We start from the raw sequence: 18,232 nt of genomic DNA on the forward strand, positions 1-18,232 counted from the left end.
TAAAAAATGTTGCAGTTTTGTGGCCCATCTTGTGTTGTGAAAGTCCTACCGGTGTTGTGAACCTTTCAGTTAATAATTTATTTATTTATTTATGTTTTATTATTATCATTTTATGAGTATTACTAATATTATTACTACTACCTTTTTCTATATTATAATTATTATTTATTTATTTATTTATTTATGCAAGCTTATCTATTATTTATTCCCCCGTTTTTTTTTGTTTTTGTTTTTTGTGTGGTTGTGTGTGTGTTTTTTTTTTTTTTTTTTTTTTTTTTTTTTTTTTTTTCCAAGGCCTGACTAAGCGCGTTTCAGTTAATGAATTGTACAAATAAGCAGCTTTCATGTTCATGAAGTTTTATGACTGTATATTTTGCTTTGGGTCAGTCTTTGCTATCAGATGTGAGGGAGATGATGTGAAATAAAACTTGGATGTTCTCAAAGTGTTATTATTGCATACCTAACTCTTGTTAAATCTTTGCTTTTGAAAATGAGAAAACTATCAATAAATCAACCCAATGCAAGGTTCATGCAAGGTTTTGCATGTGTGTGTGTGTGTGTGTGTGTGTGTGTGTGTGTGAAGAGTGAAACAGGAGAATGTGACTTGTCTGCAACAGACTAAAGAAGATCAGATTATTCTATTTTCTGGCATTTGGCAGGGTCAGAAAATGTAACCAATGTCTCTTTTGACACTTCCTTGGCTATGATTGTGTATTACAGACAATACTGCTGCTTATTTATTTCATTGTAATATATTTTCGGTCAACATTTATTTTTCATTCTTCTGGGATTTTTTTTTCTATAATCTTATTTTGAACATGTTTGTGGGCCCTGTATGTTTGTTTTCCCTGTAGAGAGGGCAGTGCCATAGCCTGGCTCCATTCATTTTTCTGCTGTTTTTTTCCTCTCTCCCTGCATGTGTAAAGAGAGGGGAGGGAGAGGGGGGACAGGGAAACTGTCTCACTACTGTGGGTTCTTTTGTGTGTGCTGGGTGCATCAAATCAAATCAAATTATGATGCTTAGAGCCTCGCCAACCACTAAGGCCTGCTGGGTGCATGCTGCACACAAAACCTTGGTTCTCCCAGCCACAGCCCCTGATGGGTAGAGAGTGGAGATTTTTCTGATCTCGCAGGTCAGCAGACCTGCTAGTGCTTGCAGATGAAATATGTATATTTAAGATCCTGTAATCAATGTCTGTGTTCAGTTTGTTAAGGAAACAAGAACATACCCGGTGTGCATCCTCTCGCCCCCTCCTGAAAACAGTAAATTACCTAAATGGCAGAGGTAAAAACGGCCATACATGTAAAAGCCTTCTCATATATATACAAGTGAATGTGGGAGTCGCAGCCTATATGGTCTAGTGGAGAGAGGTAGCGAGAGGGTGTTAAAAGACAAAGTCCTTAGTGGAACTGAAACTGGGACACTCACTCCCCCACAGATGTCTGGCAGAAGGCTGCTGCTCTATGTTAACAAATCTTGTGGGAACAGTGCTGCTGACTCTGAAGACTGTGTCTTTTAGCTCTGAAGACTGTGTCTATAAAAGACACAAAGTCAGGACCAGGGCTGGGTTGGATAAGCTATCTTGGGTTTGATTAGCATTCAGTTTTCCAAAGTCCATTCAAATTCCACAGATTTGAGAAAATTCTCAAAGCTAAGCAAACTTACATTTAAGCTGACTCAGTTTCAGTTTCTCAAGAAGGCATAACGGCATTCAGACAAATCCATACACTCTACACCACATCTGCTAGGCAGATGCCTGACAACAGCATAACTCAACATGCTTATCAGGCCATGAGTGCATGCATATAATATTTATGTACCTGTCACCTATCTACAGAATTTTACCAAAGGACAATGTTTTTGTTGCCATGGGTTCTTTTATAGTGTGCAAAGTGAATGTTGTATACAAGACCTCCGTTTATTGTCTCACCTGAATGACTAGACACTCAGTGTGATCTTCCAGTCAAATTTGGAAGAAAGGGTGAGAACAGGTATCAATCCCAGACCCTCACAAACACTGTATTGGCAGACAAGCATCTTAACCATTATTATGACACCTTCCTCTTAAACTAATAAGACTACTTGTGCAACTCAGCCAAGATTTTCATACTGATGTCTTTTGTGTGTAAGCCAAACTGGCAAATAAAAGAAACAACAACTGCGCCCAAGAATTTTCGTTTAACAATGTGGTTCAAATGTTAAACACTCAATGATAGACCATAAAACACAAACACAAACACAAGCTCAAATTCAACAACCTCTTTTCTTCTCGTTTTCCACTCGCTCACAGATACATTCAAATGTTTTGCCTCCTAAAGAGTGCCAGTCAGGTTCAACTAGCTTGAAGTTCCTCCGGTGATCATCAGAAAAGAGTGCCTGACAATCATGGTGTTGGAAACTGCAGTGACAACAGTCTCCCTCTGTTAGAGTTTCACGCAAAGCAGCAACTCGGAATCACCAACTCCATATTCCAGTAGGAAGACGGTGAGATAACCTGGAAGCATCCAACTCCAAGCATCCGCACCTCATAGTTCTTTTGGAGACACTCCATGTTTTTTGGCGAAGTTTCCCATCAGCTTGCGTTTAATATTCGCATTGACGTTGTGGAGCTCTGCCGACTTCCGTGCAGCAATCTGTGGAATGACAGAATGATTGGAGTCAATACAAAATGCAAACACTGGGAAATACAGTTCCACTACGAATCAACACCTGAAACAGTTACTTCATTTAGAAATCTGGACAGGAAGCAGACAAAATACAAGAGGACTCTACTGAATCAACAATGGACTAATGACAAATTGCTTTCCAGTATGAAAGCAGAGTTACTACACAGAATGGTTATCAATCAGAGAAACTAAACTGTTCTTTCTACAAATGCTTTTCACAAAAAAGAAAAGTGCATTCATGTTTGAAGATGTGGACAGTGAAGTCTACTTTTTGTATAAGGTTAGATGTTTTCCTAATTCATATGCACACTTTCTCAAATGCTTTATGCAGAGATTCTTACAAGACATTCAAAAAGAAAAACCAACCAACACATGCAATAAATACACGAATAGAACAAACACACACACACACAGAGGCAAATAAATTTATCATTAATTAAATCAAACACCATTTTTGAGGTTGTCCCAATAAAATCAAAGCTCTCTCACATGAACATACTTATAAAATACACACACAAACAAAACACACACACAAACATACATACACAAGCACACACACACACACACAGAGATTAATCTGCCCCTGACCTCAATCTGCCATAAGATGTCCACCTCCCACTTGTGAGCGACAAAGCTGGTCACTTGACCTCTGTGCTGTGACCCAACACGACCCACACGTCCTGCACGGTGAATGTAGTCTGACACAAACTGTGGGAAGTCGTAGTTGATCACTTGGTGAACCTGGAGCAAGAAAACAACTTTATACCATAATGATAATAATGGTAATCATAATTATAATGAATAAACAATGAGACCAAGGAACAAATGATTAACATATAGTAAATAGTGGTAACTCTCTCCATTCACAAGTTACACAATTTCAAGTCAATGCTGGTTATACTACTGATTCAGCTAGCACACAGGAAAAGAATAGGTACGATGGAACAAACCACGACACTTCCTCAAAAAAGGAAGTGCCGGGCTTGTCCTTATACTGATAATAATAAAAATGATTTAATTCAAATAGTGCCTATCCATGTATAACATGGTCAGCTGTGTTGTAGAATGTAAAAAAAAAAAAAAAAAATGTATTCCTCTGCGTTTGTGGGCTGCAGCTCCAATGATCATTCATATGTATAAAGTGGGTTTTTATATGTATGACTGTTTTTAACTTGCCATGTAGGCAGTTATGCTCAGTTTTCAGGGGTGTGCATGCTGGGTATGTTCTTTTTTCAATGGCCCACCCAAGCGCTGACGTGGATTACTGGAGTGTATTTGATCCTGAACTAAGGAAACTCTGGCAAGAATCCAGCACTCTAACCATTTAGCCACCAAACTCTCTGCTCTACATACATTTATTTTTGTCATCTCCGCCCTGATCACAGAAAGATAGCTAGTTGGGGATTACACCTTTTGTGCACGCACAGGTTTGTGAACTATGAATGTGCATGTGTGTGAGCATGGATATGGAGTGGAGTGATGGCCTAGAGGTAACACGTCCGCCTAGGAAGTGAGAGAGAATCTGAGCGCGCTGGTTCGAATCACGGCTCAGCCGCCGATATTTTCTCCCCCTCCACTAGACCTTGAGTGGTGGTCTGGACGCTAGTCATTCGGATGAGACGATAAACCGAGGTCCCGTTTGCAACATGCACTTAGCGCACGTAAAAGAACCCACGGCAACAAAAGGGTTGTTCCTGGCAAAATTCTGTAGAAAAATCCACTTCGATAGGAAAAACAAATAAAACTGCACGCAGGAAAAAATACAACAAAATGGGTGGCGCTGTAGTGTAGCGACGCGCTCTCCCTGGGGAGAGCAGCCCAAATTTCACACAGAGAAATCTGTTGTGATAAAAAGAAATACAAATACAAATATTGTGTATGTAAGAAAAATGCCATAAAAGACAGAGACCTTAAAAAAAAAAATAAAAAAAAATGCAGGCAAAAACCCAATCAATTTCACTTACACCAACAGTGTCAATCCCTCTGGATACCATATCAGTTGCGATCAGAATGTTGCGGTGACCAGACTGGAATCTCTCAAACTCGAAATGACGAATCTGAAACACAGCCCAGAATGCAATGATGTGATTTTTCTTAAGGATCAAACTGACCTGGAGGAGAGACAGCAGGTGAAGAGCTGTACGACCTTTCACTTACTGTTCCAGAAGTTTATTTGTTGTTTTTTTTTTGTTTCTATAAATAAAAACCAACAACTACTATTCATATCCTGTCACTAACTATTCCAGAAGTTGATTTGTTTTGGGTTTTTTTGTTTCTATAAATAAATTAAAACCAACAACTACTATTCATTCAAAAAGAGTACAAAGAAATAAAGGAGAGAAAAAAACGCAACCAACAAGTGAACAACAAAAATCAAACAAATGTAGTAGTATCAGGAGCAGGCATCACACACAAAAAAACAACAACCTGGAAACAATACAGCTGAACCACATTGACACTAGTCCTTATTTCACTAGATCAAATACCACATGCATGTCACTTAATAAGTAAAACCGTTGTTCATTATTAGTTGTTTTTCATGTTCATGTACTTTTATGGGTGAAAGGAAATCAAATCTTGAATCTTGAAAAACAAAACAAAAAAACAACTGTTTTTTGTATGTTCTGTGTCAAATGCTGATCTGCTGTTCCAGAAGTCTCTTGTGATCCATACACTTACTTATTAATCCTCTTTATGCCCTGTGGCACACAATGCTGCCTATCTTGTGTTGTCCTGGATAGCTTCCCCAAGGTAGTATATCAATCCATTACTCAGTCATTTGTCAGAATGTTCATTATCAACATGATGGTGATCAAACCATCACTAAGTAACTGATCAGAAGATTCATCATCAATCTGAAATGAAATATTTGGCAATCAGACCTCAACCTTGTCACAAGTCAAAAGGTTCATCACTGATTTAAAAAAGGTACTTTAGCGATTAAACCACCACTAAAGTCACTGGTCAGAAGGTTCATAATCAATTTTTAAATTGTTATACACCTCTCCGGTAAACAAACCACCACTTAGTCACTGTAAAAAGGTTCATCGTCAATTCTAAAGAGATCCTTTGTTCAAATCAAATCACAGTGCTTAGTTAGAGCCTCACCAACCACTAAGGACATCTCAAGGCTATCACCACGATAGCATCCTACTGTAAGTCAAGGGTAAAAAAAAAGTACAATAAAAACTAATTACCGCTTCAATCTTTTCACTCAAAAAGTTAGAAAATCTTCCATGGCTTAAAACATCCAAATCTGACTGAAAAACGTTCACTTCTTTCAACAAGTCCATCAGCACCCACACAGAGTGACAACAAACTCTTCAGAGAATCTGCCGAGTTATGCCTGTATCTAATGTGAAGCAGATCCCAGCAGTCAATGAGTAAAAAGTCTCCACAGTGAGAGGCTCGTTACGGGGAGCATATCAAGGGACTTCCTCCCCTTTTGAACACACAAGCAGAGATGCCATCCTCTGTCAAGTGTTTGTAGGAACAATCAGGAAATTTGGAAGGAACATTCTGAATTTGGAAGGAACATTCAGACTCCCGAGCCTTCTTCCTTCCTTGCGCTCCATAGCTTAACCCACTGGGCACAGACGTTGTTCAACCAAGACAAACTTGATTCAGCCACGTTCTCTCTTGTTCAGGCAATCGATTAACCTGACTGGTCCACTCAATGCTGTTTCAATGTAAATATGCATGCGATTAGCTGAGCATCATCACGTGAGACCAAGGTTAGTTGTGACTGCCCTGGCCCCATGATTGATAGGTCTAGAGCATCTGGGTAATGTTACAACAGAAAGCATGTGACCATGCTATGTAGTCGAAAATGAACCCATAGGAACAATTTTGATATTGGTTTAACACTGTAACAAACTGCAATCGAGCGTAACAAAATATGATGAAAACGTAACAGCTGGCACCTCTGCGAAAGAATGAGTGAGAAAAGTGATCAAAGCACCACTGACAGATCTTCTTCTTCATTTATACAACCAACATCATTATATTGATGGTTCTGTTGTAGTTTGGGGAGGTTGCTGAGGATTGCGCTGTTGTGAGGATTGGTAAAAAATAAAATAAAATAAAATAAAATAAAATAAATAAATAATAATAATAATAATTTTTGCGACCTGGCCAGCCAGTGTATGTTCAGCGTGCACTGACATGATGCCAAGCCTCTGCATCAGCTGTGAGCGGTTTGGGGGGGGTGGGGGGGGGTGATTTTGGGGTGTATGGGTGGTTAGGAGGAGGGGGGGAATGGGGGGGTGGGGGGGGATTCACTTTTAGAGATGAGAGGCCAGTCTGGACTTGAAGCAGTCCAGTGACTTGGCTGTCACATCTTCCTGAGGCAGCTTGTTCCATTCTGGTATGGTCCTTGGGAAGAATGCCATCTGCCTGTACAGTGTTGATCAGTGAGTACTGATCAGAAGGAAGGTTCCTCACTTTTTCTTGCATGTCTCCATTGACGATGGCAGGCTGCAGGCCATGTTCCTGCAGGACGTGGCCCACGTAGAAACTGGTGCTGCTGTCCTTGCAGAACACCATGGTGCTCCCCCCTGACTGCTGCTGATTCTCTCCCCTCACCAGCTTCAGCAGCTCCTCTGCACAGCACATGATAAATATATAGATAAATAAATGGATAGATCAACAGATAGATGGATAAATAGAATAAAACAAATAGATAACTAACCAGCTAATTAATTAATTAACTAACTAACTAACTAACTAAATATCTTGAGCGGATAAGGGAACTGCCATGAATTACAATATGTACGCAACTAAGTCAATTAAAGTAAAGATGGATTAACAGGTAAATAGATAAATCAATTTCAGGGCAGGAGGGTTGGCAAGAATAAACAGATACATAAATAAATCAATCAATTAATCAATCAATCAATCAATCAGTCTTGAGAGGGTACTAGGTTGTCAAGAATAGCAGTAAATAGGCAAGTAACTCAATATATAAATAAATGAACAAACCAAAAGTTGGTACTGAGAGTGAGAGGTGGGGATATGGGGGTGGGGGTTCAAGAACTACTAACAGATCAGTAAATTAACAAATCTTGTGTGTTTTTCTTTGTTTCTTTTTTCCTTTTCTTTTTTTGGTTGTTGCTGACACGTATCATCATGTAAATAAATAAACCAATTTCATACAAGAGTGCATATGCGTTTGTGTGTTTGTGTGTGTGTGTGTGTGTGTGTGTGTGTGTGCATGAGTGTGTGTGTGAGTGTGTGTGTCCGTGCGTGCATGCATGCGCACACACGTATGTGTGTGTGTGTGTACATGTGTGTTTGTGTGTGTGTTTATGAGACTGAAGCCTGACTGAACCACACAGGAAACAAAAGATGAGTGCCTGAAAGGCAGCTGTCAGTCAGCTCTACCTAGGTAGGTAGGCAGCATGTTGTGCAAATGACTCCGTGTTTGTAAAGTGCTTAGTGCTAGGTCTCTTGACCTCTCCAGGATAAGCACTATACCAAAGTATCCACATCAATCAGTCAATGACAAACACTCAATCTCAAACAAATCTCTTCATTGAATAAAAAACAAAACAAACAACAAACCCAAACCAGCCCCAAAGTCATACTGTTTGCTGATGCACTCCAGACAACAGAGAGCAAGGGGCAAAAATGTAATCATGTTCAAACTGCGCACACACACACACACACACACACACATACACAGAGCAATAGAGAGGGAAAGAAATTGGCAGGCTGGCAGATACACAGACAGATGGAGAAAGAGATTGGCAGACTGGCAGATACAGACAGACAGAGAAAGAGACTGGCAGATTGGGAGATACACAGACAGACAGAGAAAGAGATTGGCAGACTAGCAGATACACAGACAGACAGACAGACACAGAGGGAAAACGCCGATCTCTGGAACTTGCCACTTTTCTGGGACGGCCGAAGACGAAGAAACTTCTGTGGTACGTGTGGCATCAGTCGATGGAGACCTGATGTGCTCACCTTCCTCAGCTGGTCCACCTGGAACAATCAGACGCATACCAGCGTTGTTTCATACACCTCTAGGTCATCACTACACCCAGAGGTAACACGTCCGCCGAGGAAGCGAGAGAATCTGAGCGCACTGGTTCAAATCCCGGCACAGACGCCAGTATTTTTTCCCCCTCCACTAGACCTTGAGAGGTGGTCTGGACACTAGTCATATGGATGAGATGATAAACTGAGGTTCCGTGTGCTGCATGCACTCAGCAACGTAAAAGAATCCACGGCAACAAAAGGGTTGTTCCTTGCAAAGTTCTGTAGAAAAATTCACTTCAATAGGAAAACACATAAAAGACTGCAGGGAGGAATTTTTTTTTTTTTTTTTTTTTTTTAAAGGGTGGAGCTCTCAGTGAAGTGAAGCGTTCTCCCTGGGGAGAGCAGCCCAAATTTCACACAGAGAAATCTGTTGTGACAAAAAACAGTAACACAATACAATGCAATTTTTTAATTAAAAAAAAAAAAAATTTAATAATTTTTTTCTTCTTTACAATTCTGAAGCTTTCAGTTGAATGTACACTACCCCTAGTTCATTAACTTATCCAATGAGAATTCAGTTTGCTAGCCATGCTTTCAGTCCACCCGCCATTTTACTTTTGCAATTTCTCCACTTATGCACCATAAATCTAACCCCAACTCAAGATACTGCTAAGTGCACATGCAAAAGTATGTATCTCTCCTGTTTTCTTTTCTTCACAATTATGACTGTCTATATGTTGTTTATGATAACAGAATGTAGTGTTTTACTGTTTGACATGCATTCAACAAACTGTTCAGACCTATATCTATCTATATATCTGAATGTACAGTACTTTTGAACCCAAACAATGATATCCAGAACACTGAACAATCACTGCAAACATGTGAGGCAAGACATGAATGATCTGTTATGATCATGGAGGTACTGACTGGAATATATGCACCACAATACAAATACAATACATGTGCTACATACCAGATCAATATTAACCCCTAGGCTGCCTATATGACGAGATAACTCATCATCGCAAGCATGTACGCTTCGCTGCCACAATGACGAGATAACTTGTCATCGAAATATTCGGACTTTTCCCTGGTTTGCATTCAGTTTGTTGATGAAAATGCTGGTCGCTTTAGCTTGGGGAATCTTTCTGGATTCTATTCATGGCTAGAAACCCCATCTACGTCATGAGGCAGTCCTTTACTTTAACGTTTTGGTTGGGTCACTGTCGCAGTGTTTTGCCTAGCTCCTTTCCTCGCTCGCTCAACAAAATGTCGGACTGACACCGTGCTCAAGACATGCAATCGTGGCGAACTAAATCAACGAAGATTGCTTTCTTTAGCTGATGTTCAGAAAGAATTGAAGTGTAAATTCGAAGAAGAAGACAGTGATGAACATTTATAGGACATTTTGATAGAAAATAAAGGGAGCAATCAAGAGAGTGGCCAAGATACGACTATCAGTGAGTGATGTCAGCTGCACAACTGTAGCAGACGACACAAACTAACCGAATTATTAGCAGGACACAGTGTAGGCGATTTTCTTGTCAATCAGCCAACACGGTCTGATGAGAACTGGATAAAGTGACATTGTAAGAGGGGTGAAGAGGAGGGGGGTGGAGACTGAGGGGGCGTGGCCCTACATCCATATTATCACTTGGAGAAGTCACAATGCATTCTGTATCTGTCTCTTTTAAATTAATAAAAAAATTGTATCTGTTCTAATATGATTTTGTGTGTGCAGATATCCATTTGTCCAGAAAATATGATATTTTAGTGCAAATTACCTGACTAATGTTTGCAATGAACAAGTAGAAAATGTGACAAAAAAACACACAAAAAAACACTGATTTCAGAACAACAGCATGTCACTAAAAATATATAAAATGGGAAAATGTTATGTGTTTTGTATTCTTTATTTATTTACCTTTCAGAAAATATATACTTTTATGGGTCTTTCTCAAATAACAAAGAGCACAGAATTTTTTGAAAATTTATACCCGTTTTTTGTGAAAAAACCCTGGCAAATAGATTTCACTTAAATCTGATTTTCCTGGCAGCGAAAGGGTTAATACAATTATTATTGTTATTATTATCCTCCTCCTCATTACTAAGGAGTCACTGACTAGGATGTAGGCACCACAATACAAATACAATAAAAGTGCTAAGTAGATCAGTATCATATCAATATCATAATTTTCATCATTATCATTATCATCATTATCATCACTGAGGGGGCACTGACCGGGATGTGGGCACCACAATACAAATATAAGTGGGAAATTTATCAGTATCAATGTTCTCATCATGGCTATTGTTATCATTATTATCATTAATATTGCTATCATTATCAATCATCATCATCACCAAGGAGGCACTGACAGGAATGTAGGCACTACAATAAAAATAAGTGCTCTCTCTCTCTCTCTCTATATATATATACATATCAATATTATCAACACTGTTGTCATTATCATCATCATCATCACCAAGGAGGCACTGACAGGAATGTAGGCACTATAATACAATAAAAATACAAGTGCTCTCTCTCTCTATACATATCAATATTATCAACATTGTTATCATTATCATCATCATTACTATTAATACTAAGGAGGCACTGACAGGGATGTAGGCACCGATGCTGCCCTCCAGTCCACGGGGCATGGTGGCGCTGACCAGGACGAACTGCACACCACCCACAAACCCTTTCGGGGCCCCTCCTCCCCCCTGCTGCTGCACACCACCACCACCACCACCCCCTCCACTCTCCAGCGTCGGAATCTGCAGGTCAGAGAAGATGATGAGGATTAAGTTCCTATGCTGTTAGAGTGACCGACATTGCAGTTCTATCTGTACTGTGAGGTAAATTTGGCCCCGTTTGAATCAGGCTAACTCTCAACGCTTGCTTTCACTGTTATAATGGAGAGGAGTGGGGGAGGGAAGGGTCAGTAAAGGCTAGCCCAGAGTCATCTCCCCCTCTCCCTGTCCTGCTTCAATAGCTTCAGTAAACCAGAGTAAAGGGGTAATTTGCAACCAGGGGGTGGGGGTGGGGGAAGGAGGACTGATTTTTGACAAGCCACAAATGACACAGGGGTGGAAAAAAACAAAAAAGTACGGGGGTAGACTGAGGCTGTTACACTGGGATGCACGTGAATCTCGACCCTGATGAAGTTTAGTCTTCTACTTTTCTTTCTAATTTCTCACACAAACACACATGATCAAACCTTCGCCCTCATGTTGTATCTCTATCAGCCCTCATTATTATTGTGTTCATAAACTTCATATATTGACCTGTTAAAACTTTAGACGCAAGCAATGGTTTGTTCCCAGTTTTATGTACTTCCCAAGTTCTTTTAGTCACAAACAAGATACTGAGTACGAGAAATGTCTTTTGTAAAAATAAATGAATCAATCAATAACCCCCCCACCCCCACCCCATAACCCCCCAAAAAACAGCAACAACAACAACAATAAAACAAGACCTTGAGTCTGTACAGCACTCTGTCGATAACATCCATGAAGCTGTCATCCAACAGTGTATCAGCTTCATCCAGAATGATCTGCTGAAGGCCGGACGACTTGATCTTACCTGCACAGACACACACACACACGCACACACACACACGCGCGCGCACACACACACACACACACACGCGCACGCATACACACACACACACACACACACGCACACACACACAGACAACATGCCAACAGGTGAGGAAATAGTATGAAGTGAACATCTCTCTCAGCTTCCACTGATAATTCTCCACACAAATGCAAGTAGGAATATACAAAACAACAACAACAACACTTAACGCACACCCATATTCACACACCTACTCACATGCACATGCACACATTCTGATAGTCACACACACACACATACACACAGTGACACACACACACACACATACCCCCCTCCTCCAACATAACACACATACAAACCTATATATACACACACAAAAAAAAGATGTCACACACACACACACACATACACACACTTTACATTACAGGAATTGCTCCATGTTATTATCAAAGTTCAAGATACAAACTTGGGTCTCCGCAGACACACAACCCACAGACGTGGGGGAATCTGGTGAACAGTCCTTCAGTGTGACTACCTGATGACCTCTTCACAAAGTTGAGGAGAAGCTGAAGATGAAGAAGATGATGAAGAAGAAGATGAAGATGAGGAGGAGGAGGAGGAGGAGGAGGAGAAGGAGGAGCAGATGATGAAGAAGATGATGAAGAAGAAGATGAGGAGGTGGAGGAGGTCGAGGAGGAGGAGGAGGAGGAGGAAGAGGAGGAGGAGGTGAAGATGATGAAGAAAAAGAAGGAGAAGGAGAAGATAAAGAAGACAAAACTCATGAAAATGTGCTGCATTGTATCACATACAAGTTCCTTGCAAAGCTCACCTGCTATCATCAGTTTATGCAGCACTCCTGGAGTTGCGATGAGGATGTCCATTGGACGGTTTATGGGCCACACAAGTCTTGCCTGCATGCAAATCGCAGAGCAAGCAAGCACACACACACACACACATACACGCACACATGTGCACACACACACACAACACACACACACATACAATTCAATTATCTACAGTAGACACTCTTAACATACAAACACAATTATCTAATTATTTGTATTAAAACTGAAAAAAAAAATGTAGAAGTCTATAAAAAGCCAAGAACTGAACTATGATTAGACAAATATTCTAAATCTATGGAAATGATTATGGTAAAATTGGTACGATCATATAAAAGTGTGAAGAACACACACACACACACACACACACACACACACACACACACACACACACACACACACACACACACACACACAGATACACTGAGGTTTTTGATCAATATCAAAGTGTTTCTGGTAAAACAGAAAAAAAAAAATTTAGAGAAGACATTACACATTAGGTTGTTCATTCATAGAACTTGTGTTTTACATTCCACTTGATGAATAACAAGTGAAAAATCACATAAAAACAAAACAAAAAAACAGCAGACATATAAGACTGCAATCAGTAGCAACAAGAAACCTGCTGTAAGCCATGTAAACCATCATCAAACACCATTCCAAGGGAGGCATAAAAAAACATGAGCATGAAATTGAAGAGAACTTAAACAAATCACTCATTATGACATAACTTAAGCTTAACATTCACGATGAGATACATATGAAATGCACACATCATAAAATAAAAGTAGCCAGACTAGATTGTAATGACACAAAAAAGCAGTAAATCTTAAGGACTTCAGCAGAATGTTCCAGATATCAGCAGTTTGAAAAGGAAGGTTACCTACTTCCGGGAGGTTATCGGCCGTGGTTTCGTTTTCTCAGCATAGGCGGATAGTAGTTTGCACAGGACAGGAATGTCAGACCCCTGCCGGAGTCTGCACTAGTTGGGTCACGGTTAAGTATGTGTAATTAAATTGGCATTATATTGTACTACTTTTTGTCACAATGCATGAAATTCAGGCTGCTCTCCATGGGGAGAGCCCACTGTCACAGTGCAGCACCACCCGTTTTTCCTACTTCTTTTCCACATGCAAGTGTATTTGTTTCACAGAGTGGATTTTCCTTCAGAATTTTGCCAGGGGCAACAGTTCTGTTGCCACAGGCTCTTTTACATGCGCTAAGTGCTTGCTGTTTACAGGACCTGAGTTTATTGTCTCATCCAAATGACTTGAGCCCAGACCACCACTCAATGTCTAATGAAGGAGGGGAAATTTCCGGCGAGTGTAGAAATCAATCCTGTACCCTCAGATTCTCCCACCATGCAAGAGGAGAATCGTTGGCTGTCATTGCCCCGTGTCAATCAACTTTGGTGAAAAACACAGATCTCATGCAAGAGGAGAATCGTTGGCTGTCATTGCCCCGTGTCAATCAACTTTGGTGAACAAACACAGATCTCATGCAAGAGGAGAGTCTTTGGCTGTCATTGCACCACATCGATCAACTTTGGTTAACATTTATAACAAATACAGATGTATAACGGTTGATCTACCTTTGTGCCACGCCCCCCGCACACTGAGTACGTTGTGAAGTCTAGATGCTGCTGAAGACTCTCAGCTACTCGCTGCAAACACAGTACATTCCATTCATTTAAAAAAATTTTTTTTTGGAGGGAGGGGCGGGGGTGTGGGGTAAAAACCAAACATTCACAGTTACAATGCCTGTGGATTCAAAGTGACAGCTGTTTACTGATTGCTGTATCACTGAACTGTAATCTGCCCAAGCTTAGTACATCATGGGAAAATGGAAAGAAATATTAAAACTATTATATAGTTGTGATTCTCCTAGGAATCACAATTTGTGTTATGTTTATTTGCTATGTTATTTACTGACATCTCTACATTTGTCTGATTCTCTGTGTGTGTGCGTGTGTGTGTGTGTGTGTGTGTGCGTGTGCGCGCACGCGCGCGCATGTGCATGTTTGTGTAAGAGAGAGAGAGAGTGTGTGTGTGCGTGTGTACATACCACCATATCTTTGTGTGCATTTGCACATTTGTCTGCCGTCCATGGATATCAGTATTGAAATCACTTTAAATTAATCACTTTAACATTTTACAATTGCCATGGTGCATTACTCTTTAAAGTTTAAAAAAAATTACAATACCAAAACTGAATGTAAATAAGTAATCTGATCTTAACATGCCTCAAGTAAGAAGGAAACCAGAGAAACACACACACACACACCAACACACACACAGCCACAGCCACCATCCCCACCACCACCATCACCAATGCCAACAACAAACAACCCTTAATTATGCAATACAAACGAAATGAAACCATTATCAGAAACAATGCACCTCAATGCAAGGCAACATTATATACAACAGAATACAGCACAACATACACCTTTTTTTAACGATTCAAAACACATTTTCCCTAAATATAAGTGAAAAAGGAAAACAAACAATAACATTCAAAACTTATGAACAAGGAATGATGAGCACATATAATACAACAAACATCTCACATCTACAATGCACTTCTATTAGCAAAATGTACTTTGGGGGGGAAAAAATCACCAATTTTTTTTTATCAAAGTACAGATGAAAGTGATTTTCAAGACAATGGTGTCTGCTTAATTAAGAAACTTATAGAATCTGGAGAAAAAAAAATTACCACTTTAATGATCAGACTCCACAAGCATCTCATGCAGCTACAACCCTCTGCAGAAAGCTTCAACTAAGGCAAAAGTGAGGAAATACAGAAGACGCCACCTTACCGTAACCTGATCTGCCAGTTCCCTGGAGGGTACCAGAACAATAACGGACGGTGTATTCAGGATCTCCTCCTGGTCTTCTCTGCAGCGCTTTCTCTGGAGCAGCAAGTTCAGCGCAGGTAGCAAATATGCCAGAGTTTTGCCGGAACCTGGAGAGAAACAGCACAAGTTCAGTTTCAGTTCACTGACAGGAGCAATAGCTGAGTAGTTAAAGCGTTGGACTTCCAATCTGAGGGTCCTTCGTTTGAATCTCAGTAACGCAACCTGGTGGGTAAAGGGCAGAGATTTTTCTGATCTCCCAGGTCAACATATGTGCAGACCTACTTGTGCCTGAACCCCTTTTGTGTGTATACGCAAGCAGAAGATCAAATACACACGTTAAAGATCCTGTCATCCATGTCAGCATTCGGTGGGTTATGGAAACAAGAACACACCCAGCATGCACACCCCCAAAAATGGAGTATGTCTGCCTACATGGCGGGGTAAAAACGGTCAGGCATTTAAAAGCTGAATCGTGTATACACAAGTGAACATGGGAGTTGCAGCCGACAAAAGAAGAATAAGAAGAATAAGAGAAGAACAAAAAGAAGAAGAAGAAGAGTTTCAGTTCAAGGAAGCAAGGAGATGTCACAGCGAGCGGATTGATCAATATATGCTTCATCACATATGCTGTAAAAAAAACCCATAAAACAAATGAAACATTGCACACACACACACACACACACACACATACACAAGCACACAGAGATACACAACACACAAGGAACAATTTGTAGTCTCAAAAACACCAAGGCCAAACCCTCAACTGACAAACGTACATACCCACTAACCCAGGCACCACCCTAAACATACAGTTTCAGTTTCTCAAGGAGGCATCACTGCGTTCAGACAAATCCATACATACAACAGCACATCTGCTGGGCAGATGCCCGACAAGCAACATAACCCAACGCGCTTAGTCAGGCCTTGAATGGATGCTTAGATGTTTATGTAGCTATCAGAGTGGATTTCTTCTACAGAACTTTGCCAGAGGACAACACTCTCATTACCATGGGTTCTTTTATATATTTCTGTTAATAATTACGATGTAATAACTAATTGCAATGTTTTTAAAAGCGAATATGTGAAATGCTTTTATTTGAGAACATATGTTTATTACTCTTGTTTAATCAAGTAATCCGTGTGTGTGGGGTGGGTGGGGGGTGGGTGGGTGCGGGTGTGTGCTGATTATCTGGTTGCGGTTTTCCATAACGTATCTTTATTCTTATCTTATCTGTCTATTATAATCAATGTGCAGTATAGTAGGCTATGTTTATAATTATATTCAAATAATGTTTCTTAATTTTTTCTGTTTTTACATTAAGAATACTAGTTATTACCTGCAGTGTGTGGATGTATGTATGAAACGGTGTATAAAATTTTTTTTTTTACATTTGTATCTTCGTAATATTCATAAAAGCTGTTGTTGACTTTTACAGTTATGGTCCCCATGTTGTTTACTTGTCAATGTTGTGATAATGCACCTGACCAAATTTCTCCAGTTGGAGATAATAAAGTTATTCTTATCTTATCTTATCTTTCAGTGCTTGCTGCACATGGGACCTCGGTTTATCGTCTCATCCAAATGACTAGATGCTCTGATTTTCCAGTCAAACTTGGGAGAAAGGGCGAGAGCGGGATTCAAACCCACACCCTCGTGAACTGTCTAAACTGGCAGCTGAGCGATTTAACCATTCAGCCACATTCCTCCTCCTAAACATTCAAACCCTCACAAAGAGCACAGCAGCTTGTCAGAACAGCAGCTGGGCTTGTTCATTATGAGGTCACTGCATTACATAAAACTGAACTATCAAAAAGTTTGTTCCATCGTCGTCATCATCATCATGACTGCACACTTTTTGGCACTATTTCTTTCATAAATCCTCCACTAATATTTAAGATTGACATTAGTTTTCATGTTGACATCAAAAACCATCATCATGACAACTGCACCTGTTTCTGCAGCGCAAAGGGTCGACTCCCCACGGAGAATGGCAGGGACAGCAGCATTCTGAAACACAGGAGTGCAGGTGTGTCTGGGTATAGTATAATCAACCTATGTAACTATGTAATACACAATTTGTTCTCCTTTTTCAATGCTGTAGTATAATCAATCAATGTAACTATGTAATACACAATTTGTTCTTCCTTTTTCAATGATGATCCTAGGAGAACTGTGACACATATGCTACAACAAAGTATAGTTACAACAACAACAAAAACAACAGCAACATAATAATAATAATAATAATAATGATGATGATGATGATGATGATGATGATGATAATAATA

General features: G+C 40.0%; 1 protein-coding gene across 1 annotated transcript in view; it reads right to left on the minus strand.

Moving 5' to 3' along the window:
- Positions 1-2,245: 2,245 nt before the first annotated feature.
- The window catches only part of LOC143296392 (putative ATP-dependent RNA helicase DDX28), an 18,391-nt gene continuing 2,404 nt past the window's right edge, over positions 2,246-18,232 (minus strand). The window contains exons 4-14 of the mRNA XM_076608282.1: positions 17,894-17,951; positions 15,905-16,050; positions 14,675-14,746; positions 13,071-13,152; positions 12,138-12,244; positions 11,278-11,436; positions 8,559-8,655; positions 7,111-7,268; positions 4,632-4,724; positions 3,256-3,408; positions 2,246-2,634 (exon numbers count right to left, since the gene is read on the minus strand). Of these exons, the coding sequence (XP_076464397.1) occupies positions 2,527-2,634; positions 3,256-3,408; positions 4,632-4,724; positions 7,111-7,268; positions 8,559-8,655; positions 11,278-11,436; positions 12,138-12,244; positions 13,071-13,152; positions 14,675-14,746; positions 15,905-16,050; positions 17,894-17,951 (1,233 nt within the window). The 3' untranslated portion in view covers positions 2,246-2,526. The remainder of the gene's footprint in view (positions 2,635-3,255; positions 3,409-4,631; positions 4,725-7,110; positions 7,269-8,558; positions 8,656-11,277; positions 11,437-12,137; positions 12,245-13,070; positions 13,153-14,674; positions 14,747-15,904; positions 16,051-17,893; positions 17,952-18,232) is intronic.

The sequence above is a fragment of the Babylonia areolata genome, chromosome 21 (assembly GCF_041734735.1).
Source record: "Babylonia areolata isolate BAREFJ2019XMU chromosome 21, ASM4173473v1, whole genome shotgun sequence".
NCBI classification, from domain to species: Eukaryota; Metazoa; Mollusca; class Gastropoda; order Neogastropoda; family Buccinidae; genus Babylonia; species Babylonia areolata.